Raw genomic sequence first — 17,524 nt, 5'->3', positions numbered from 1 at the left:
GTAACGCGAGGCATTTTTCAATTATTCGACCGAATGAAATTCGTCCAAGTTTATTCCATGTGTTTTACAAATTACGTTCGAACCCGTGCTTCGGGAGCGCGAGAAGTTTGGAAAATAAAAAAAATTAATCCAAGTACCTAGCCCCTCGCGTTAAAAATTATCAATCGAATGATCGAAAAATCATAAAGTATGATACGATGGCACACGGAACCTATAACAAAAATAGATTAAATTTCTCCATCGACTAAAGCAGGGCGTTTTAATCCAGAACAATCAAATAGAAATACCGCCGGCAGCTCTCTATCTCGTATTACGAGACGATATAAATTTCGCGCTATTAGCGATCGCCGTTAATGCTTTATCGCCAATAGTTCTACTCGCAATAATTTTCTTGTCATTCTATTTATACCTGTACACACCGCGTCGTCGATATTTTTGTACATAGATATATACATCAATTCGTCGCTGATATTATATACGCTGCACACGGGTACCTATTTACGTTGAAATATGTTTCGCGCGGGTGGTGTGACGACGATGCGTGGTAGAAAACATCATTTGACATTATAAACCCGTCGGGTGATTTTATTTTAATTCGAATGTCCACTCGAAATGTCTGGACTGAAACCAGTAGGAATAAACAAACTGGAGAGAGGATAAAAAAGATCGATGACAAAAAAAATTTGAAAAAAAAAAAAAAACTTCATTTGGGACGTGAGATAGCACACACGTTCGCTTTGATTGACGTCGATGTGAAAATCCACAACTAGTTGGTGTAGTCGGCGTTTTATTCACAGAATACACATGACAAAAAAAGAAAAAAAAAAATGGAGTACAAAAACTTTGGCGATCGTACGCGTTGTTTTTCTATAATTAATTTCACTGTGAAAATCCCGAGATTTGAATGTATTTCGTGGGGATTTAGTGGAGAATTATTTATTTGATTTTTCACATTATTGTAGGTACGTATAATGGGACAACGAAAACGGGAATAATTTCGATGATGAAACATTGGTTTTATCGCTAGACACACCCGGATGACGAGGACGATGATTATTATTACGATTATCAGGAATACCTCGTTCCAGGACCATGTAAATTGTTCAAGAGATCTCAACCGCAACCACGTACCCCCTTGTCACTTGCGTTACTTGACGCGAGAGGTAATCGATATTTCCACATAAATGAATTCGGCAAAATCGTTCCTTTGCAGCTATTCCGTTCAACGCCCGCCGCCACTCGTTTGTTATTACGTGTATTTGCAACGATGAGAAAATCTGGGGCAAGGCGCATCTTTGGTTTGAAAAACTCCGGGATCGCTCCGGATTGTGTTACAAATTGTTTGTAATAAATAACAATTTTTTTTAATCACTTGTTTTCGTCTTCTCTCGGACAAGACGTGTGCATACTCCCCACTCGATATATTTTACGTTCCCGAAGAAAATCTGAAGAGAAGTGTCTGTAAACAAAAAAATTAGAAAGAATCGTCGGAGAAATTAATTCAGCTTCACGTTGAACTTGATTCGACGAATAAATTGTCATTCGTAGATCCTTATTTTTCGGGTGGTGGAAAAAACAAGGGAATAAACGGAGTATCTACACCAGATTACCCGGTTTGATACAAGCGATTACTTCGGTTACTTTACTCCGTCCTAGTTTCCCGAAATTTCGCCAACGCCGTTTCCTCAAATTATCAATTCTTACGCGTCTTGACTCTGATAATGCTATCTGAATAAGAGGCGAGAATAAATTAGAATAGTAAAATAGTCGGTGTGGCTGGCCTCGTAGCGGTGCAGGGGGTGTTGAATAATAGCTATCTACACTATTCATAGTCGCGATGAAAATATTATCACATGCTCTTTTCCGATAGTTTGACTTGTCTGGCGTTGGTGACCCTATGTAGGCCGAACATAAATATTTAAACGCACCGCGGCTCGGTCATTTCTAATCCGTACGATATTGATCCGACGGTTCAATTATGAAACGCCTAATTCCAACGGCGATGAGGTCGACGACGACGACGACGACGACGACGAGGATTCCTTGTCTCTCGGTAAAACCGTAATGCGGCAGCCTGCTCTGCGTTCCAACTACCGTTTTTATTCCTAATTTAACCGCCACCCTTGTACGTGGATAATCGAAAGAGTCAAGTCGCGTTATTAACACTAATTACTTTTCTAAATCGTGAACGAAATGAGCGCGGCTTCTCTGATCTCGTGGCGAACAATTATCGCTCCCGATTGGCTCCACATGTTTTATTCATTTTAATTAGCGACGAAACCGAGAGAAGTTCTCTTCGTTACTTTCGTGCAAGTCCGTTAATTTTTTTTTTTTTTTCGGTTTTCTTCCGGTTTTACCGTTACAAACGTTTCCGTGGCCTTGTGCGGAAAAACTTTGCGTGCCTACAACCTGAAACGCTTCCGCGATTTGACTCGCGATTAAGTTCCAGCGATCATAAAAAACCGAAGAAAAAAAACTAAAACATCGCGATACGGTTTCAGAACAGAATTGTTAATCGGAATAACTCGGACACAAATCATAAGTATAACGACGCAACGATAAAAATCCTAGCCCTAAAATTCTACCCCGATGGTTATCCTTGTCGTCAGAGGTGCAAGTACAGCTGCAATAGCTGCTCGAAACGTAACCCGTTCTCTTTTTTCTTTTTTTTTTTTTTTACCAAGGTAGATAATTAGGAGATTCCAACGTGCGGCAAATGCTCTACTTATCTGCGCACAGGTTTTTAACCAAAGGGGATCATCGGAGACCATAAAATTAATTGCAAATGGATATGGATCGGTATGGACAGCTCATGATCTTCATGCGAACCTTGGAGAATGGTGCATCTCGTTATTATCGGTTCCTTTCGAATGAAAATTTGAAATTCCTCTAAAATTGTTATAATAGAAATTCCCGTGCCCCTTTGGCAGAGGATACTTCGTGAGTACGCTAAGTCTACGTACGTATATCTATAGGCATGAAACTCAACTTGACGTAACCCCTTTCAATTGGCACCCTTTCACACCTGCAGATTACATTTTACGACACTACCACGGTGCTGCTGTACATTCTTTCGTTTTTTACTCGTAGTTGTTTTTTTTTTTTTTTTTCTCAAAGGAATTTTATTTGATCACACAAGAAACGTTGAGCACCTATGTACACCGACGACTACAGTTCGTAAAGATTAACACGGAGATGAGAATAAAAATATCATGAAAATTCTCGGGATGGGTATAATTTAATTTTCACTTCAACCTTCTATACGTATATACCTGTCCAACTTATGCAGCGCTTGCCGTAGATACAGAAGCCCGCTGAACATTAATCTTTCGGTTAACCCCTCGACCGGGGATTTCTCTACTTATTATACTGTCTGAATATACAGCTCCCTCATGCCGACGCTTGGCACACACGTTATAAACAAAAACTGAACAGGTGTCGAATAGTTCAGCTGCGAACCCTCGGAGCTTGCGCTCGAGGGATAATTAATCCTACGCCATGAGCTAAATTTCAGACAAATTTGCGGCCGCTGCAGCGCCCTTCTTTTTCACCCCCTTTTTTTTTTATTATTCTATTTTATTACACTTCGTTTTGTCTATTTATTTAATTTTTTATTTTCTTTTAATTAACGAGTGTAAGATGAACTCGCAATTACAGAATTTGGTATGTTAATCCGTGGTACATGCATAATGGATTTGACGTTCATAAATATATATACATATATATTTGGAGGTACGATCTAATTATTCAAAAATAAAACTCTGGCATCGGTGAAAATTCGGACTTATGGTACCGTTCAGCTGGAGGTTGCCTTGGTTTATATGAAAAAGTGGACGTGGTTAATTTTTGCTCGAATAAATTAACATTCCAATATCCGTTTTTTTTCTCTCTCGATTTAACAATTTTGAAAAAGATTTTGGACCCTCATTTTTGGCGCGCATTTCAGGATTCGTGGATTTTTATGTCAAGTCTTATGTTAAAAGCACACGTATACTCGTACTGGAAAAAAGCATTTGTGAGATCGAAGACGTGTCGGAGCCGCGCTTTTAGTGAACTTGATTTTCATTTTACATTTTTCTTACATACTTTAATTCCTCATTTTTTATTCGCTGAAACCTGATTTCCGAGTACTCAGGTGCACATAAGATGCAGAGCCGGGAAAAGTAAGGTGGTGTAATGTAGCCCGACGGGCGACCTTTTCCATCTAGCAGTCGGGGGGAACAATTGTTTGGTTTTCAAGTGGTCGAGGTAAAAATTATTTCCACCAAAAGTTGAGTACGGGTGGCTTTGTGCAACGGTTGAGCTTTTGATTTCTTTTCACTCTCTACTACGTACCATTGTTATATTTCATTTCTTGGTTCTCTTTTTTGTCTGAAGAAAAATCAAGAAAATCTTTTAACGATGATAAAATTCTTTGGAAAATTTCAATAAGCGCATGGAAAATGTACCTATGAAAATACTATGTTCGTACGTATGTATTGATGTAGCGATTGTCGACGTATTTTTAACTTTATTTCAGCGTTTGCGGAATACAACATTTTCAACGTGCTGGACACAGGCATCTTAATCTTTTTCAAAGTACCTACTACGTCGTAGTGACATTTTCTACAGTCGGTTATGGTGATTTTGTACCGGATATTTGGCCGTCGCAATTATACATGGTCATCATGATTTGCGTCGCATTAATTGTACTCCCCACTCAGGTGAGTCTATTTATATGAAAATAATTGACAATTCCCTTTATTTCGACATCCTCCTGGTTCCTTGAATTTTTGGTGTATCCAGAAGATCAATTCGGTGTGAAACCAATTTTTGGAATTGAGAACGATTTGTAGATTGACGAAACAAAATCTCTCAGCCTTGCGTGTAAAATATATTGATGCGAAATTAGAAAAAAAAATAACAGGACAAAAATTCAAACGACGAATGAAATCAAATGTTGGTTTCCTAAATATTGTATGAAACAAGGTGCGAAATGAGATAAAAACCGAAGAACATCGTGACGAAGCACGTTGTAGTCTCGGAAGACAGATTTTTAATAACTCCGAAGCTCTGCCTTTGAATCCCTTCTTTTTCTATTTGCTACTTTTTTTTTATATCATATAGCCCCAAGCTTATACGGCGGGGCGAGTCGCAGAGATCAAAAAGAAGAACTTGTACAATATAAAGAGCTGGGTGCGGAGACTATTATTATTATAATTATTATTATGATCATCATCCACCTATTATCATCTTTATTCACAACCAGAATTAAAGGGTTTAGAGAACAAATAGAATAATTAGCGCCAGTCCAGACGGTAATCCAATTCCATGTACAGAAAGAGACATTGCAGATATATTATTTATTTTCTTCGTAAAAATCAATGACTAAAAGTTACCTTTAGATGTTTGAAAAAAAAGCAAAAAATCCAATTTTTGTAGAAACTCAACCGTAATTACCTGTTGCACTTACGGTACGACGAATATATTCATCACCTGCAACACCCTTCAAATTATAATTTATAAATGAAAATTGTCTACAAATACATTGCATTATCCGATTGATCTTTGACAAGACCTCCGTTCTTTTTTTTTTTTTTTTTCAATTTGATTCTCCTTTTTTTTCGCACTTTTAGCGAAAGTGAGATGGGATGAGAAGGGCTTTGCGTCGACCACTTGGCTTTAATTAAATTCGAAATTCGTTCTCCCGTAAATCTACCAACCAGTATTTACATGGGATTTGTTGCAACTGACAGGATCGTTGAGTTAATGCCACTAACAGGCAATTTCCGGAGGAAAAAATTGCATTTTAATGGAGTACTTGTTTGATTCGATATTCGACGCAATATGTTCGTTCGCTGTTGTGTATAAGTCAACGGATTTGAATCTACCATTTCAACGAAAGATGAGAGAAAGTTCAAATTCTGGTGAATCTTATCTCTGGGTTTCTCAAAAAAAGCTTTGCGAAATTCGAAGGCTATCAAATTTTGCTAAATAATGTTCCGTCCCCGATGACGAAGACTCGTTGTCAGAGGGCGAGAGCGAACGATGTTTGACCTTACCAAAATAAGGTTTACCCAGCTGTTACGCATATTATATTGAATGAATAATTTTAGTTGAACTTTAAAATCTTGACAGTTTGAACAGCTGGCTTTCACGTGGATGGAAAGACAAAAGCTAGGGGGTTCTTACTCGTCTCATAGAGCGCAAAGCGAGAAACACGTCGTCGTTTGCAGTACAACTTTGCAAGCAGATACGATTATGGATTTCTTGAACGAATTTTATGCACATCCGTTGCTCCAGGTAAGTTGTTATCCAAATCCGTTCATTTGCAGCGAACTTTGTCAACTGGTTTCTCGTGACAAAAAAAAATAAATAAATATACAATCGAACCACTGTCATCTTTCATTTTCTCACATCCCCCGTCTAGGACTATTACGTAGTTCTCCTGTCGCCGATGGAACTTGACACGACGATGAGAATGATCCTGCAAGTTCCAATTTGGGCGCAGAGGGTGATTTACATCCAAGGATCTTGTCTCAAGGACGGCGATCTCGCGAGAGCGCGAATGAACGAAGCCGAAGCGTGTTTCGTTTTGGCTGCCCGAAATTACGCCGACAAAACTGCCGCCGACGAGCACACTATACTGAGGTGAGTGTTGGTTTTTTTTTCGCGGTCCTCTTTCTCAATTAGCTAGCTTCGGTTCGAATTTCATCCAACGTGAGACGCCGTTCGATTTTTATTTCTCGCAGATCGTGGGCGGTGAAGGATTTTGCACCGGCGGTTCCTCAGTACGTCCAAATATTTCGACCTGAGAACAAACTGCACGTTAAATTCGCTGAACATGTGGTATGTGAAGATGAATTTAAATATGCCCTGTTAGCGAATAATTGTACCTGTCCGGGAGCCTCGACCCTGGTCACTTTGCTCCTTCATACATCGAGAGGACAGTGAGTATAGCGATGATCCATCGGTTTTTTTTTTTTTTTTTACTTTGACAATTTTTCTTTTCGAAGAAATATCGTTACCGCAAACCGTGAAGAATTGTTATTTATGTTACAGTTGAGAAAATTTGTTTCAGAGAAGGCCAACAATCGCAGGAAGAATGGCACAGACTTTACGGAAAATGTTCCGGTAACGAGATCTACCACATAATACTCGGGGACAGTAGATTCTTCGGTGAATACGAAGGGAAGTCCTTCACCTACACCTCTTTTCATAGTCATCGAAGATACGGTGTTGCTTTGGTCGCCGTACGTCCCGCGGAACTTCCCGAATTCTACGAAGACACGATTCTTTTGAATCCAGGTGAATGGAAACTAATTTTTCTACAAACATGTCCTCCCTCTATTTCGTTCCTCTTTGAGCCGGTTTCTCAGATCCCATTCATTCGCTTCAGGCCCTCGTCATATAATGAAAAAGACGGACACCTGCTACTACATGAGCATCACGAAAGAAGAAAATTCTTCGTTCGTCGTGGCGAATCACCAGAGCGGTTTACCCTCGGATCAGCCATCCCAGGTCGTAGTTGAGACTAAACAGGATTCTGGCGGAGCCGGAGGAAGCACCGTAGCGGGGGGCGACGGAACGACATCGGCACCTGTTACTCAAGGAGGGAATGGTACAGCAATGAACGTCGGCCCAGAAGTCCTCCACACGTACCGCTACAAAAACAACAGTTATAATACCATGAGTGAAACACCTTTACAGGCCTGCATGGGGAGCCAGGGAAACGGTCATGGTCAAAATAAAAATTTTTACCATTTGCCAACACCCCAAGTTGTCTTGCAGGCTCCCCTTAGCACGCCTACTACTACTACTACTACTACTACTACTACACTTGACCAACACCAAAACCTACTTGCATCCGATGTTCACCGTGAGTGTTGCATGCGCCGTAAAAGCTCTTTCTTTCGATTCTCCGTTGATTTCAAAAAAAATTCTGCAAGTTCAAAGCGAGTTCATGAAATTCAATGAAATTTATTCTTTTTTTTTTTTTTAATATCTCTTCTGTGCAGGTAGCTCAGATATCGTTGATATCATAGATACACGATATATCTATATTGATATGTATAACAAGGTATCACTGAACAAGTTTCTTCTGCAATCGATGAAGTTTCTGATTGTTTCAATAAATTAAATAGAAAGGATCCCTGTTCAACGTGTACATTCAGCAAGGATGGCAATGTTTTCAGCTCTATTTTCTAATTTTAGGTTTTGATCCAGAAAGCAATATTTCATTACGAACAAAGCGTCTTCGCTAATTATTTTTTAGGTCGACTGAGACTTCGGTACGAGATTCCACGGTATAAAACAGAACTGAAAATACTGCCAATCTGAATTGTCCTCGTAATAAATGTTGCTTTACATGTACGCTGAAATTCACTTATAACAAACAGAATATGTTATTTACAATAATTAGTCTTGCGTCGTGAAATTGAAGTTATTATTTATTATGTGTCTGCAAATAATATATCTATACAACATCGTGCACTTTTCTATGGGATTAAGATTAATGGCATGAATAGATAGAACAAGGTATCGTTCGATGTTTCGTGAATTAGTTGCCACGTAGCCCACAATCAATGCTTTTGTCATCCGAACCCAAAACCTACCAACATAAATTATTCTGTGGGAAAGACTTCACTTTGCGTATCATGCCCTCCGAAATGTAAGTCTCTAGAAAAATCTAAATATTCCAGCCATGTATCTCGACCCCGGGGGTGCAGGGGATTCGAGACAATGTCTGAAGGAAAGTGGATCGTCACCTCAGACCCCCATGACTGGGAATCACCTCGACGTACCGAGATCCGTCGATCCGAATCCAAATCTCTTGAGCCCTGAAATCCTGACACAAAGAAGAGGTGAGCATTCGGAATTTTCGCTACGGATCGAAGAACGATCTAATATTGCGTTTGCGAATATCGATTGCCAGGAAGCAGACGCCCTAGCATCCTTCCGGTCCCGGATATGCTAACGAGTTCCACGTTACATCTTCCTGGTCAAGAATCTTTGGATCACGAAGGAGACGAATCCGAGGACGAAATGGACGACGACGTACCCTGGAGATCGCCAAGCGAAAAAATAGCGTGAGTAATTTGTTGGAGGAGAAATTTATGAGTCTCTATTTTCAATTCGCAATGCATTTCATCGTTATTATGATAAACATATACATATATATATATACTCAGATATACGTCGAAATATCCGATGGGCTGCCTAAGTATCTAGAACCCTTTGCATAAACGGAATAAGGATCATTACCTTATACATCGCTTTTTTCCAACTATTTTAATGATATAGTCTATACACATCCTATAGCATATAAAAATATTAGTTGAAATTAAGAAGAGATAAATCTAATTTTAAGTTCGTCGAAGAAGAGAAAAAAATAATCCGGCCATTTGATTTCTCAATTTTATCTAAAAAATTAAAATAAACGATAAAATAAGAATTACTTTGTGCACAACCGTAACGCACGTATTATACAAGCATGAATGGCTGTTTCTGAATATTATATTCAATCTATAAGGCTGATAATAATTAATTTACTACACTGGCAAAAATTAAATCGGGCTTCAAATATCACTAGCAATAAATATTTCAATTTCATCTGCTGTTATTTTTGTGTTAGTTTTTAACATTTTTTTTTTTTTCTTCATATAGTTTTTGATAAATCGAATATTCTTCTTATGCAGGAAAATTGAATATTTTCCCAACGTTAGATAGACAAATTGAATTTCGAATAATCATAGTTTATAGCGTTCGAATAATCTTCGTGCAGTATAATTTCCCAAAAGTGTATACAGAAGAATATATCGTGGATTAAAAAGTGACTCCCTTTTAAAATATATATTATTTGACGTATGCAAATGTGATGTTGCATTGCTGTTTGATGCTGTCCTGCCTGACACCTTAATTAAACCCCGTGGATGTTTTGATGTCTTCCCCCCGCATCACCTTTGTGTGCGTCTTGCCACACTTTATCTACTTTGAATTCGACCGCTACCGGGCTGCCTCGCAGTCTTCGTGGGTAAGTTTTCAATTTTCGCAACCTCATTAAATACACAAATTATCTATAATCGTGGCTGATATTCGCGTAAACTAGATCATAGAATATCATAGATTGAATCACAGATCTTATATTTTTTCATTACTTCCGCTTTCTTACACGAGCTTTTCCTTTTACTCATCATTAGCGGTGTGAAAGAAAAAAAAAAAACAAATTCTGCTCTATAAGAAACAATATTTCGCGGGACTTTGTTACAGGATAGTCAAAGGGTTTCCACCGGTATCACCCTTTATCGGAGTTTCCCCGACGTTGTGTTATCTTTTGAAAGAGAAAAAACCACTTTGCTGTCTGCAGCTTGCACAGGTTTGTGCGAGTTTTCGTGTCGCCTGGAACCGGACGATCCACGAGTGTTGCTTTATTTTCATTATTCGTTTCTCCACAGGTCTGCGAACACTGTTCATACCGAAACGCCAAAGAATATAACTGGCAGAATAAAACGATAATATTAGCCGCCGACTACGCCAGCAACGGAATATACAATTTCATAATTCCACTGCGAGCGCATTTCAGGTAAACGTGAAGTTTCATCGCGATTCGTCGGGAAATATAGGTAATAAAAATTCCATTAATTTTTTTTCAGATCAAAGACATCACTGAACCCGATTATCCTGCTGTTGGAAAGGCGACCAGAAATTGCGTTTCTCGATGCAGTTTCGTACTTTCCCTTAATATATTGGATGCTGGGCTCTATCGATTGTCTCGACGATTTACTGAGAGCCGGTATAACCCTCGCGGAAAATGTCGTCGTTGTAAATAAAGAACTCAGCAATTCCGCCGAAGAAGATAGCTTGGCCGACTGTAACACGATAGTCGCCGTGCAGACGATGTTCAAGTAAATAATCTTTGTCACTCTCGTTTCTATATTATATATATTTTTCGCTCATTTGATTCAAGCAATAAAATTTCCGATCGTGAAAGAGTATGAGGAATTCAGGGGATTTTTCAGAATCACGATCCTATATTATATATGAGTCTTACCTTGTGACTCTCCTGAATTTTCAGTATTTACCATAATTCGGAATGGGGAAGAAGGGGGGGGAGCATCCGATTTATTGAATTTTATATAAATTGAAGGTGTACGGAATAAATTTTGTGATCGGCAATTTAGCCAATAACGAGGAATCACCCCTTGCTTATCGTGTATCGTGGTTTGACAGATTCTTTCCTAGTATCAAGAGCATAACGGAGCTGTCCCAGTCGAGCAATATGAGATTCATGCAGTTCCGGGCTCATGACAAGTATGCCCTGCATCTCAGCAAAATGGAAAAGGTACTCCTCAGTGCTACTTCCGGTGACAACTACTCCGATGAGCCTCCGATGGGCTCCCCGGTAACATAATATCACTCACTCTGATCTCTGATTGACTGATTTATTAATTGCTAAAAACTGTTAATTATATTAATCACCGAAAAGAGAAATTATAAAAATATATTCTCCAAGTGCGTTGAAAGCTCTATACTACCGATTCACGCTATGAATTATAGGACATGCAGTTGTTTCACTGTATGGCATGACTCTTTTCCATTGTTCCTCTCGAGAACGAGTAGCTGCTTGTGGATGAAAAAAAAAGAGAGCTTTTTGGCCGTTCGACGAGTGATGCGAATGAACGGCCACGAAACATACAGTTTGAGGCACCTGTCTGGATAGATCGCTTGTAGAAACTTAGAGGCTTTGAAAATTAATCACTTTCACTAGAATAGCATTTTCATGATGGGAATGAATTTTATTTACTGGATCAGTATTGAAATAATCGTTACTGCATACTCGCGTGGAGGTAGGTAGCACTGAACGCTCTAATTCAAAGAACGATTAGTCTGTAAATAAATTCTAGAATTTCTAGGATAGATCGATCGAAAATGCATACATCGGAGTGCGATCGTCATCCCTAGGTCTTGACAGTTTTTTCTGGAATGAAAACGAGTCGATCAAAATTGTAGTTATGTTACATATGACGCGACTTTGCGTTGGCACCTTGTTCTGTTTAGGATTCGTAGCCGTGTGTGTTGAAAAAAAAAAAAGCAAAATTTAAATTTTCATCAAATACTTATTCAACAAAATCGTCCATCTTCACACCTTCACAGCATGATAACAAAGAGGAGGATATGGAAAACATAATACTTTTCACATCATAAAAAGGCTAATTATTCTCTATATTATTTCTCAGAGAGAAAAGGAACGGGGTTCGCACATATCGTACATGTTTCGTCTGCCATTTGCAGCTGGAAGTGTGTTCAGCGCATCGATGTTAGATACCCTTTTATATCAAGCCTTTGTCAAAGATTACGTCATCACATTCGTAAGACTGCTACTAGGTGTCGATCAGGCACCAGGTTCCGGCTTCCTCACTTCCGTGAGTATTCTATGCGTTCGAATTGAATGGACGATTAATTTTTCTCACCGACACCTTCGACGTTCAATTTTTCAGATGAGGATATCAAAGGACGACATGTGGATAAGAACGTACGGCAGACTCTATCAGAAATTGTGTTCGACGACTTGTGAAATACCAATCGGTATTTACAGAACGCAAGATACCACAGTCGCCGATACCTCGCATGTGAGTGATAATCAATTTTTTCCATCAGCATTTAGGTATTACATGTTGACATTACATATCATTATTCAAAGTCATTTTTAGAAGGCCGATAATGTGAATATTCTACGTGAGTAGCGCATGGCTGGGTTTTCATTCCTCTGTTCCATACACAGAAACATTTATCAGAAGCAACCAAATTACATGATCTTGATATAGAATTCTAACGGCTATGCAAAAGAGTTAATCACATTGTACATGTTCTCGATAGTTCTTACCAAACTTACCCTTCGTCCTCTCTACTGTTCACTGTGCGTCGTGCACTGAAGAAGAAAGGGGAAAGAAATTAAAGAAAAAAAATAATTGCCGGGGTGTTGACACGTGTATCTGTTCTCCGTATGTTTGGCGGTGACTGGTGGCTGGGCCGTAGTAAGGGTAGAATTGCTTGTCGTTTAACAGGGCGACTCAGATGCAGAGAGCGACGCTGGTGTTGGCGTAACGTATAAGATCCGACATTCAGCGGCTGCATCTTGCTTAGCTAATTGCGCAACACGAGACAAAGGTGCCTCTGCAGTGAGTACCGATGTGCGTTGGTTTGTCTTTTCCTATGTTCTATTGGTTTCTCGTCACAATTTCTTCGTTTCCTTCCATTTTTCATACTCTCATCGTCACACGTCATCTATTTTCATTTCTCGCCGTGCACGTGAACATTTCTCATGCTCACAATCAGCCGTACCACGATTCATTTTCTACCGTATACGATTTAACGCACTCGCATTCATACAGGGAATATCGTCTGGGAGCTATATTTTTATTGATCGAATATTTTCGTTCTTTGGTTTCCAGTATTCGGTAAGTCTCGGGGACGAAGCTCGCGACAACCACGCTCAGCAAATCGAACGTGCGGAGATAGCGAATCTGGTGCGATCGAGAATGGAGTCTTTGAATCTACCGGTGGCTGACTACGACGATGTGTCGGAGAAACGAAATTCATTGTCATATGTGATAATCAATCCTAGTTGTGACTTGAAACTCGAAGAAGGAGATATAGTGTATTTAGTACGACCCAGTCCATTTTCAGCTCAAAAAACATTCGAGAGACATAACTCTAGGAGAAAGAGTAACATTAGTTTTTGTTCGGCGCAATTGGTGGCTCAAATGAGCGCGGCTGTGGCATCGGCGGGAATTGGTGGCGGCCCTGGGAGCCGGCGAGGTTCGGGGATTGGGTTGGCTAGGGCGCCACCTCTTGGAAATACAAAATCAAATTCTCTCTCTTTACCGGACAGTCCCACTGTAGCCGGTCAGCTCCGGGGCCGTTCTAATTCGTTGAGGGTAGTCGATGACATTTTGCTGAGACGTAGCAATTCGCTTAGACAGGGTCTTCCCACGAGGAGGAAAAGTAGCCTCGAAGACATTGGTCTTGGAGCCTTATCTCATCCGTCAAATCACAACCCAATTAAAATTGCTTTGAACGGTTCTATCGGCTTAGAGGTCACTCCGCCGGAAGAGGGTACTCCCGGAGGTGGCGCTAGTAACACCGGAATCCTCGATGTAGGGCTACCATCCCTATCTGCGATGGGTGGAAGCGGCCTCGGCCCTTCACTCGGAGCAGGTCTCGGTGGCTCCCTGGGAGGTCTTTACGATCCACCATCCCTCCAAAGTCCCATGGGACCGCCTCCCATGCAAATTCAAGGGAGTTCGCAGGACCCCCAACACATTCAAGGGACGATAGTATGATACAACCTTATGTGGGGACGCCGGCTATCTAGCGTAGTTCGGAATAAATGGCTGTAAAAACGTCCCCACATAGTTCATTAAAAGAAAAAAGTATATATATATACATAGCTATATACATATACTATAGAAATGCCAATTTATATACCACCCTATCGGATTTATGTAAATATAGATTATTGATTAGATCATAATTCAACTATTAGGAATTACGATTTTTAATTCACTACAAGAACAATAAGGCAATGAGGGTAAATGATCAATGATGCATTATGAAGAATATCTGCTTTTCACGAGTGTTACAATTTTCATAAATATTCCCTTGAAATGCGAGCACATTCAGAGATATACGACTGGAATTTACTCATTCTGGTCTGCTGCACCGAAAGCTTAAAACAGCCAATAGCCGACGTTCGTTCTTGAGAAAGTAAAAGCTGCATACGATCCCTCGTTCTTCAGCGGCATATGATAGATGCATGAAGCAATCAGCGATTCGATTTCTCGGCTTCATTTTATACGTCAGAAACGTGGCTAACGCCAAATAACAAGAAAAACGATGACAAAAAAAGAGACAAAAAAAAATCACGGCAAACAACTTCTTGAGGAATAAATTATTCCGGTGCATGATAATTCCATGTAACATGAACGATAATAAAGACTCCACGACTTGATCATTTTTATACTATGAAACTTAGACGAGTACGACCATTTTATTCATATCATGATTATATTGCATAGAACTAACTCACTCACTACGTCTAATATAATTACCCTTTAAAGTACTAATTTAGGCAGAACTCTGATTCCTTTCAAATATACACTGTCAGAATTTTGCAAGCTTTATAGAGTGAAATTATACTGCGATTAAAGTAAAGATATAAGAAGTGAATTACTGAATAAATTAACTAAATAATGGACGAACAATATCAAAAAATGGGTGAGAAAAAAAGATGAAAAAAAAAATAATAGAATAAAATTATGGCTTCTCTTCTAAGACAGGCCTATAATTATTATCACTTATAGGAGACACCCTAGATGTTAATAATACCCTAGATAAATAATATGTTCATATTTTATTTTTATATAATAATATGATTATAAGATATATCAGATCATTACATGACCATTATTAAATTTAATACAATAAGTAGCTAAAATTTTCGGATAATTTCACGTTCTGCTACTTATTTGAAAAGTATTATATCACAATTACGCTAGCATTTACGTATTATACCCCGAGATGACTCGTAAATTAATTATATTTCAAAATTTTATTCGTTAAAGATGAACTGATCATCAAAATCGTGTTGATATTATACATGATGTTTATATAGGATAACATTAATTATATTGTAAAAATCAATTAGCGACGTCTCCGAAATAGAGAATTATAATGTCCGAATGACCGCGACGCGATGTTTTCAATCATTAAAAAAAAAAAAAAATGTTTTGAATGGGGCCATCAGCTTATTAATGTCATTATTTCCGACAATCTTTTCCGTACGATTCAATCTTTGCCAAATGAATGAGAAAATAATAATAACATTAATAATCATAATTATTGTCATTATATTGATAACCAACAAAAAAAAAAAAAAAAAACCTTTCAATCTCTGAACCAGAAACAATCTGTTTAGGGCCACAGAAAAGTCTAGGCCGACCGTGACCAATTTTTCAAATATTTTACGGATCCGTCAAATTGAATTACGAATTTTTATCTCGCACGACACTGTTCTGATTATTATTAATTTAGGTATCAAGTAATGTAATTAAGCTTAATTTTTGACCTTTCGAAACCTAATTATTCGTTCAATCGAATATTTATCGTATAATTATGTAATGTTTAATTAAAGCCAGTTTCCAACTTACACTTGGTGAATTATAAAGTCAAACAAATTACAGTAATGATTATATTAACAAAAACAGCAAAAATAATATTCCCTACAATGCACGAATTTCGGATAGAATTTTTTGAACATCCTGAAATTTATTTAATATAAAACTACGATGCAGTGAATTATTTAAGAAGGCACGTTTAATCTGCTTGAGGGTTCTAAGATTCCTAACGATATAAATATTTATTAGAGAAGGAGAAAATAAAATTATATTAATAACGGTCGAATACATTAGCAGAAAAACAGATGTTATAATAATGTGATCATTACATCTTTAGGCAACAAAAAATATATATGTACATAGATAACTGAAATCATATAAATGCAAAAATGTGTGACCTATAGAAATTTTCAATTATATAATAATAACAATAATAATAATAATAATAATAATATCATAATAACTTAGTATGTCTCATAGTAAGTTAACAAAACTATGTATTTTGGTTTTCATATATACAAAAAAAGACGAATTATAGGTTTCGATTTTATCAGACGACTACAACTATACGTTATAAATGATTTATTAAACGTACACGTTATAACCATAATTTATTTTGAATGTCATAATCGGAAAAATATTTACCCAAATGAAATAGAATATCGAAAATTGTACCTATATGGGAAGATGGGGCAAAACGGGGTACGCCAAAAATTTTGTAGAAATTTTCATCATTCTGGATGGAATTTTTATTTTCTACATGGTTTCCGTTTTTCTCCGCCTTCCCCTACATATATGTCATATGCATACATCGTATAGGTTGTATGTATATAATGTAGAAAATTAAAATTATTTATCTTATGTTGGTAAAAATTATTACAAATCAAATACGCCAATTATTAGAAATCCACTTGGAACAATATGATCATACGTTCTTTTATCTTGACAAACATACCTTATATCTGCATTGCTTTATTTTACGCATATTAATTCACGAATTTGTAACCTCGGAATAAATTTAGTCTGCATCAAACATTTTGATGTAATTTTTTTCTCGCAAAAATAATTATTCATATTCAATTTCTTTTTATTCCTAGATTTTAGATTTATGTACCAAAATTCGAAATATATACCACATTATTATAATTACACGTTGTATTATAAGCTATTACGATGATATAACTATAACATGCGATATCATCCATCCCTCGACCAGAAACTGTAAGCTGCTGTACGTAATGTGAAAAAAAAAGAAGGAATATATATGATAACTATGAATAATTAATTGTAGCATAATGTAATATGCATACTACGGTACGGGGTAAGTTTATTACATTATGATCAAATTATTGCAAAGTCAAAAATAATTC

At 37.9% G+C, this 17,524-nt stretch overlaps 1 protein-coding gene across 23 annotated transcripts in view; it reads left to right on the top strand.

Annotated features, from left to right (window-relative positions):
• Nucleotides 1–17,439, top strand: part of LOC105685764 (potassium channel subfamily T member 2) — a 103,449-nt gene extending 86,010 nt beyond the window's left edge. For 8 of the 23 annotated variants that reach the window (XM_048650867.1, XM_048650868.1, XM_048650858.1 and 5 more), the window contains 17 exons: nt 4,520–4,703; nt 6,118–6,282; nt 6,410–6,630; nt 6,732–6,929; nt 7,061–7,287; nt 7,379–7,858; nt 8,682–8,843; nt 8,915–9,068; nt 10,004–10,012; nt 10,249–10,354; nt 10,434–10,561; nt 10,632–10,883; nt 11,209–11,380; nt 12,216–12,401; nt 12,477–12,608; nt 13,044–13,169; nt 13,431–17,439. In XM_048650867.1, coding sequence (XP_048506824.1) covers nt 4,520–4,703; nt 6,118–6,282; nt 6,410–6,630; nt 6,732–6,929; nt 7,061–7,287; nt 7,379–7,858; nt 8,682–8,843; nt 8,915–9,068; nt 10,004–10,012; nt 10,249–10,354; nt 10,434–10,561; nt 10,632–10,883; nt 11,209–11,380; nt 12,216–12,401; nt 12,477–12,608; nt 13,044–13,169; nt 13,431–14,321 — 3,793 coding nt within the window. In that variant the 3' untranslated portion in view covers nt 14,322–17,439. The remainder of the gene's footprint in view (nt 1–4,519; nt 4,704–6,117; nt 6,283–6,409; nt 6,631–6,731; nt 6,930–7,060; nt 7,288–7,378; nt 7,859–8,681; nt 8,844–8,914; nt 9,069–10,003; nt 10,013–10,248; nt 10,355–10,433; nt 10,562–10,631; nt 10,884–11,208; nt 11,381–12,215; nt 12,402–12,476; nt 12,609–13,043; nt 13,170–13,430) is intronic. The other 15 variants (XM_048650874.1, XM_048650859.1, XM_048650873.1 and 12 more) reach the window with 10 other exon arrangements.
• Nucleotides 17,440–17,524: the final 85 nt, after the last annotated feature.

This window comes from Athalia rosae, chromosome 2 (genome assembly GCF_917208135.1).
Source record: "Athalia rosae chromosome 2, iyAthRosa1.1, whole genome shotgun sequence".
NCBI classification, from domain to species: domain Eukaryota; kingdom Metazoa; phylum Arthropoda; class Insecta; order Hymenoptera; family Athaliidae; genus Athalia; species Athalia rosae.
This window is presented reverse-complemented; position numbering and strand designations above follow the sequence as displayed.